Source organism: Engraulis encrasicolus, chromosome 1 (genome assembly GCF_034702125.1).
Source record: "Engraulis encrasicolus isolate BLACKSEA-1 chromosome 1, IST_EnEncr_1.0, whole genome shotgun sequence".
In the NCBI taxonomy this organism is placed as follows: domain Eukaryota; kingdom Metazoa; phylum Chordata; class Actinopteri; order Clupeiformes; family Engraulidae; genus Engraulis; species Engraulis encrasicolus.
In genome coordinates, this window is record NC_085857.1 from 18,191,124 (window position 1) to 18,199,378 (window position 8,255).

The window sequence follows — 8,255 nt, forward strand, 5'->3', positions numbered from 1 at the left end:
GGCTATGCGCTGTCGTCTGACTGCAACGAACTTTGCTGAAATTGTGTTAATTTCCGTTTCAACTATTGACAGATGTATAATCAGTAGTAGATGAACTACAGTATGACATAGACATTCAGAAGCTTTAATGTGGGAAATATGAACTGTGGGCTCACTGTGTCGTCGGGTGAATGTAACAACGAATGGAAGGTAAATGTATCTGTGGTAACTGACCAATACTGGGTAGCGTTTCTGAGGGATCGAGGGAGGCTGTCAAACGCACAGGCGTTAGAACACTTTCAGCAAAATCAGATCAGATGATTCATGAAATGTGGCTTGTTGGGCACGAGCACAGTTTGCTTTGCGTATGTGATGTTTGAATGTCAAATAGGATGCTATGCTCCTAAGAGGAAGAGGGGGCAGATGAAATGACCAAAGCCGGAGGATTGTTGCCAGCTGACGTGCAAAACGTTCAAGAGCTCCAGAACAGTAGAACATGATGGAATCCAAGTACTGACGTACTATTACGGATAATGAAATCAAGAGACTGACACAGCCCTTTTTGCAATTACGAGTACAATGTGTGCGTAATTTCTGCAAAAAACCCCACGGGATTAACAAATTCAGCACGTTTATTATTTGACATTCATGTCAGTTATCATTCGACATGTCCTGTCTGTGCGTCACCCCACAATATAAGCAATGTAAGACCGGCTAATATCTGATAACCTCACCAGCTGTCATTGTTTAGATTTCCCCCCCTTCCCCACTTTTACAACAAGAAAATTAATATGGCTTCTCCGCAGCACCAGCAGCTGCTCCGGCACAACACAGAGGTAAGCTGCGAGTCCAGCGGAGATGGCAGCGTGGCCGTGCGTATTAGCGGCGGCAGCACCCCGCTCAAACAGCCGCAGCAGTGTGGCCTCGACACGCCAACTCGCCAAGGGTCTGCTGCCACCGCAGCTGGTGTTGGAGGTGGTGGTGGTGGCGGCGCGGCTGTCAAAACCAAAGGCTCGAAATTGGGCAAGAACAGCATCTCGTCCAGCGACAGCTCAGGTGAATCCGGCCTGCCGAGGACAATAATGACAAGGCTGCGCAGCAGCCACCACCGGAAAGTCCCCCAGCTGTTCGAGCGCTCCGCGGCCCAGTGCTGGGACCCCAAATTCGACTCGTCCATCTTGGAAGAGGCGTGCCGCGAGCGCTGCTTCCCGCAGACGCAGCGCCGGTTCCGCTACGTGCTCTTCTACCTGGCCACGGCGGCCGTGCTGTGGTGCGTCTACTTCGGGGTCAACGCGGGCCGCTGCAGCCCTGCCTCCTTCATAGTCCCCGCGGCCTCCTTCCTGCTCTTCTGCCTGCTCCTCTTCCTCTTCACCTTTACCAGGCCTTACGCGCTGCTCTACAATCAGGCCTCGCTGCTGCTCATCACCGTCACCTTCGCCATCACGCTTGCGCTGCAGCTGCAGAGCTCGAACTTTGCCCGTCTACAACAGTTTACCGAGAGGAACATAACCCTAGGAGAGGCCCCAACGACTGGCCCACTATCCACCTCCTCCTCCTTCTCCTCCTCCATGCCCCCAGACACTCCCTGCATCTCCCCCGTGGGCACCTTCTCCCTGGGCATGGAGGTGCTCCTGCTCCTCTACAGCGTGCTCCACCTCCGCCTGTACGCCTCCGTGCTGCTGGGCCTGCTGTACTCGGTGCTATTCGAGGCCCTTGGCTGGCTCCACCTGGTGCCTAGTGGTGGAGGCGATGGAGGTTACGGCGGAGGTACGGATGGCCTGCTGGGGGGAGACATGGGCGTGCTGCGGGTGGAGGCGGAGGCCGAGACCCTGTGGTGGCTGGCCCCGGCCAAGGTCCTCCTCCACCTGTGCGCCCACCTGATCGGCATCCACCTCTTCATCATGTCGGAGGTGCGGTCGCGCAGCACCTTCCTCAAGGTGGGCCAGGCCATCATGCACGGCAAGGACCTGGAGGTGGAGAAGGCCCTCAAGGAGCGCATGATCCACTCCGTCATGCCCCGGCGGGTGGCTGACGAGCTGATGAAGCAGGGTGACGAGGAGAGCGAGAGCTCGGGCAAGCGGTACTCGTCCGGGAACACCGCGACTGGAGCCCATGGCGGCGGCGGGTCAGGCAGGGGCGGCGGAGGAGACGGCTGTGGTGGCGGCGTTGGGGGCTCGTCGGGATCATCTGGTGGCTGTTCCTCTGGCGGAGGCGGCGGTGGAGGAGGAGGCTCGTCCTCCAGCCCCAAGAGCCACAAGCGCAAGAAGACCTCCATCCCCCGCAGCCAGCTCATCTTCCGGCCCTTCAACATGAAGCGCATGGACCCCGTCAGCATCCTCTTCGCTGACATCGTGGGCTTCACCAAGATGTCCGCCAACAAGACGGCGCCGGCCCTGGTGGGCCTCCTCAACGACCTGTTTGGCCGCTTCGACCGGCTGTGCGAGCTGACGCGCTGCGAGAAGATCAGCACGCTGGGCGACTGCTACTACTGCGTGGCCGGCTGCCCCGAGCCGCGGCAGGACCACGCCTTCTGCTGCGTGGACATGGGCCTGGGCATGATCACGGCCATCGAGCAGTTCTGCCAGGAGACCAAGGAGACGGTCAACATGCGGGTGGGCGTGCACACGGGCACGGTGCTGTGCGGCATCCTGGGCATGGAGCGCTTCAAGTTCGACGTGTGGTCCAACGACGTGCACTTCGCCAACCTGATGGAGCAGCTGGGCGTGGCGGGCCGTGTGCACCTGTCCGAGGCCACCGCCGGCTTCCTGGACGACCGCTACCTGCAGGAGGACGGGCGCGTCATGGAGCGCGTGGGGCAGAACTTTCAGGCCGAGCAGCTGAAAGGTAGGGGGTGCTTTTTTTATTTTCTTTTTAGATGCGTCCCACGCATCTCTATAAGAGGCTTTGGTGTCCGTCCGTCCGTCCGTCCCTCCGTCCGTCCGTCCGTCCGTCCGTCCGCCCTCCCGTGATGGGTTTCTGAATTGTGATTCCCTCTTGTGATTCCCTCTTGTGTCCACAAGGTGGCAGTCGCCTGGAGCTCATGCGTGCAAACCAAAAGCTCTTTGCCAGTGAGAAAAACATGGCGGCACTTCCTGTTGATTTTCACATGAAAGTTTTGCTTAATTTAAAGTCCCTAAGCAGCTATAAATGTTGTGGCTTCCATATATTGATGTAAAAGTGCCCCACAAAGTAATGAAGCACAACAAAGTTACTCCACATTACCATTTGACCACTCGTTTTTCTATGCTAACAGGGTAGCTAATGTAGCATTGTAAATGATCCAGGGAGAAAGGGGGAAATGTTGTGATTTCAGTCCGCCTGAGGCAACGATTTTCGTGGGGAAGATGACCTGCATCTCGGTGGCATTGAACCACGCCCCCGTGCCTTATTTGGCTCGCTCAGCACGTGCGTCCTCAGTCCAATCGCAATGCTTTATTTTCCCCAGACGTTTAATCGCATTTAAGTGAAAGTGCCATGTATACACATCGCAAAATAACTCTTAATCCGATCTATTTAAATCGCATTTATTAAATTGGACTTAAAAACATCATGTACACGTAGCCAATGTCTCATTGATTAGTTTATGGAACTTACGGTTTGTCTGTTACGGCCCACGAAGACAATATCCACGTGAAAACGCAAACGCCTGCAAACCACTGTTTTGACAGAAATACAGTTCACCTGTCGCCTACTCTGTTTTCTTCCCAAAGCGGCATTTAAAAGTATTCCATGAAATCCAACATCAACGTCACTTCAAATAGGTGACAGCATCATGCACACACATGAAATAACACTTCAGTGAGGGGGGGACTCACTGCTCTCATATTAAAGTGAAAAGAGAATTTCACATTTTAGTTTATTTAATGTAGGCCTATGCAAAATTGCAAATAGCCTATTCATTGAAATGTTTCATTGTAATTCATTGTAATGTTTGCCTGTTTTTTATGTTTGTAATTATTTATTTATTTTAAATAAAAAATCGTGATTAAAAAAAAAAAATAGCCTAACAAAAATAGACATTTCATGTTAAAAAAAAATGTGATATGGGATGGACCGATGGCCCCCCTAAGCTAAATTCGCCTTAGGTCCCCACATTGCTAAATGTAGTGTAAGGGATTATTTTGAAAAGACAGTAACATGTAATCAGCAATGCATTACAGTTTTTCAGTAAATTGCCCAACACTGTTGAAATCCTATGGTACTTTTTCAAATCCAGGCTTATACAGTACATGGTAGGCTTATTGATAAATTGCCTTGACAGGTTATGAGGAGGCCAAGGGGGCGTTTGGGCAAAAAAGGTTCAGAACGGGCATAGACGGACGCATCTGTTGTCCGCCTGTCGGACTTGTTTTGTTTTGTGAAAGAAAGTGAAAGCCCATTGGGAAACTCCAACTCCCATTGTAATTGTGACACAGCACTCCACAGCACACAAGTGAACTCCGCACTGCACACAACGAAATTGCATTTATGCCTCACCCGTGCAAGGGGGCAGCCCTCAGTGGCGCCCCATGGGGAGCAGTGCGGTGGGACGGTACCATGCTCAGGGTACCTCAGTCATGGAGGAGGATGGGGGAGAGCACTGGTTGATTACTCCCCCCACCAACCTGGCGGGTCGGGAGTCGAACCGGCAACCTTTGGGATGCAAGTCTGACGCCCTAACCGCTTACCCATGACTGCCCATGTGTGGGTGGGGCTGGGGGGTGTTTTTGTTGTTGTGTTTTTCATTTTTGGGGTGTTTTGTTTGAGGTGTTGAATGGGTGGGGAGGTGCTTTTCTTTTTTTGGGGGGCGGGGGTTGGGGGGGGGGGGGGTGATGTGTTGAATGGGTGGGAGATGATAACCTGTGAGTGGAGGAGGTTGTGGAGCTGTTAATACACTGACATGTAGAGATGTACTGTCCAGTCAGTCATACACTGCAGTCAGTATGAAATGATAGATCGCAACTTTGTTACCGAGCAGCTGAAATGTAGGAAGGGATCCTCTTTTTTTTGGGGGGGGCACTTTCATACTTAACCATGACTGGCTGAATCCACTGCCTGTATTGACGGTGGGGCAAATTGTGGCTCTAAACTGTGGGCCGATCCTCAGTAAAACAACAACAACAACAACAACAACAACAGCAACAGCAAAAATAGTATCGCCCCCTGAGGGCCCTGTTGGCCCACCGGGAAAATGCCCTGTATGCCAGATTAGCGGTCCAGCCCTGGGTTGGGGTTTTGAATGGGCGGGGCGGTGGTAACCTGTGGGGGTCAGGGGTCAGATGGAGGTTCTAGAACTGGCGGTTCGAACTGGCGGTTCTAGAGACTGGCGTGTAGAGATATGCAGTACGAAATGGTAGCTGAAGCAGCTGAAACGTAGTGGTGTTTTTTTTGGGGGGAGATGGTTGTTGTGGGGCTATTGCACACATATAACACAGTAATACAAAGTAAAGTTTGTCGTGATGAATTATTGATTATCCCCAATATATGCGCCTCTATGCACCTCTGATATGCACATACAAAAAAGTAGTCGTTTATATTTCAGTTGTTTTCGATGACTAAACCAGTTTTGGCATTTGTCTGATGAGAGAGAGACAGGACAATAGGAACGTGTTTGAAGTGTGTGTGTGTGTGTGTGTGTGTGTGTGTGTGTGTGTGTGTGTGTGTGTGTGTGTGTGTGTGTGTGTGTGTGTGTGTGTGTGTGTGTGTGCGTGCGTGCTGCTGTCAGTTGAATGGGAGGCACCTGTTGTTGAAGGCGGCTGTGCTGTGTGTGCTTCATCACCGCTGCTACTCCATCTGTCTGTGCAACACATCCCACAGAGCGCAAATGACAGAGAGTGCAGAAGGGGTTCAAATCTGGACAAGTCTGTCCCGGTTTCTTGCAATAATGTTGATGTCTTAGGCTTTCATGTTTTGCAGCTTTTAAGTACAGTAAAGTAAATACTGCATCCAGTGTATAGTGATGTTAAAATCTGTGAAATCACAGAATCAAAACAAGACACATACACCATATGGACTATTACCTGCAAATATTCATAGTTGTTTTCCCAGGCTATTAATGTTTGACAGCTTCAAAGTAAATGCATCACACACACAACCTGAGCAACCCGGTGTTCAATGCAAATAATTAGTTATTTAAAGTGATGGTTGTTCACACACAGAGGTGTGGCAGCACCGTGGTCACCGTGGTAACCATGTGGTTACAAAGTTCATATCGCTCCCTTTGCATTTTGTTTATTTTAAGCCTGGGCAAGATCTGACTCGAGTATCCAAACGTTGCCTTGAAAATGTGTAATAAAGGCCCTACCGTCCGTGGCGCATATGGTAGGGCACTCGTTTGCTATGCGGCCGACCCGGGTTCGATTCCCGGTCCGGGTCCTTTGCCAACCCTTCCCCATCTCTCTCTCCAAACTCATTTCCTGTCACCATCTGTGCTGTACTACTGTACTGTCATGAATAAAGTCAGAAAGACCAAAAAAATATCTTTAAAAAAGTAAATGTGTAATAAAATACATTTTTAAAGCATACAAGCAATGTGCAGGCCACCCTCTAGCATTACCTTCAATCCCTCCAGCTGAAATGAATAGAAGGAGACACAGACACTCAATGTGTCTCTCTATTGTCATACCTGTACCATGTAATTTCATCACCTAATCTAATAGCCACCTAAAGGACAAGTCTAATTTTACCGTAATTCCATTGGGACAACTCAGTTAGCTCGAAAGGAATGCGTTTGTGAAGATGACCAGCCTTAGCTCTTTAGCACTGAGAAAAACACTTGCCATTTCATTGTCGGCTCTATCTGTTCATGTTTACATTCGGGTGGGGGGTGGGATGGCATTTGTATGTATTCAGCAAATTGGACAGTGCTGATTCAACCATCATTTAACACTTGAAGAGTTTATTTGCAAAACGGTGTATCCACCATTTTTGACTTTTGCATTTTATTATTGAAAATGACTGTTCAGAGGTCCCATCACCTATGTGTGCATTCTTGCCATTCAAATATTTTGAGAACATACTTTTTTCAACCTATATAAAATGCATTTAGCAATGCAATGGAATGCCCAATACCAAAAGGTCATTTTCCCAACATTGTACTAAATGGAGATACAGCTAATACAGCTACACCTAATGAAGTGAGAGCCCAGTTGGGGAACCAACCCCCCCCCCCCCCCATTGCCCTTGTGACACCAGCATTCCACAGCACTCAGTGCTCACTGCACTGAACTCAACAAAATTGTATTTATGCTAGGGTGACCAGACGTCCCGGTTTGACCGGGACAGTCCCGGTTTGGAGTTGTGTGTCCCAGGTCCCGAGCAAACCCTCTCGGGACACAAATATGTCCCGGTTTTGGCCACCCACTGCATTGCGCCATGTCTATCAGGGTAGATATATGGAAAAGATTACATGTTTACCTGCCACAGTTAATGGCAGCCAGCGCTTGTATAGAAAGTCTGAAGGAGTCAGTTGCGATTTGTCATTCCTCCCTCTACAATTGATCAGAATGCAGGAAATTGCATCTAAAAACATACACATTTTCCTGGGGGAGGACCCCCAGACCCGCCTGCCAAATATTGTCCTTCAGTCACGCATGAAGTGTCCCGGTTTCAGACTACAAAAATCTGGTCACCCTAATTTATGCCCTACCCGTGCAAGAGGGCAGCCCCAAACGGCGCCCCAAGGGAGCTGTGTGGCAGGACGGTACCAAGACGGTGTGCTGCCGCCTTGGCCAGGGCTCACTTGTAAAAGAGAATTTTATTCTCAATTTTATTTCCCTGGTTAAATGAAGGTAAAATAAAAAAAATAAAAAAAATGCTCCGGCCTACCTCAGTCATGGAGGGGAATGGCGGAGAGAACACGGTTTAATTACTCCCTCTCACCAACCTGGAGGGTTGGGAGTCGAACCAACACCTTTTGGGCTGCAAGACTGATGCCCTAAACCCACGTATCTGTGACTGCCCTAACTAATTCCACACAAGTCAGATTTAGCACTCCTCCAGTCTGTCCTACTACTTGTACTGTTCAGTTAACTCTGCAGAATGTCTGTGTATTGTGTTATCTCTAACGTTTTCAGACTGAGGACCACTTTGTCCACCCAAAAATGTTCAGGGACCACCTGTCAACTGAATTGACAGTTGACGGGTGCTAATTTGACGCCGCTAATTTCGATGCGGAGCATTTACATTCACATTTACACACATTTACAAGCCTGTCTTATTGTGGGGAAAATACGACTTCAGCTATGTTTAACTTTGTAATAATGTTACAAATTTAGTCTACTCCTAGCTTTTTCTTG

At 49.6% G+C, this 8,255-nt stretch overlaps 1 protein-coding gene across 3 annotated transcripts in view; it reads left to right on the forward strand.

Annotated features, from left to right (window-relative positions):
- The first annotated feature begins 752 nt into the window (after positions 1–752).
- adcy9 (adenylate cyclase 9) overlaps positions 753–8,255 on the forward strand; it is a 111,126-nt gene continuing 103,623 nt past the window's right edge. For all 3 annotated transcript variants that reach the window (XM_063198472.1, XM_063198479.1, XM_063198488.1), the window contains exon 1: positions 753–2,823. In XM_063198472.1, the coding sequence (XP_063054542.1) occupies positions 771–2,823 (2,053 nt within the window). In that variant the 5' untranslated portion in view covers positions 753–770. The remainder of the gene's footprint in view (positions 2,824–8,255) is intronic.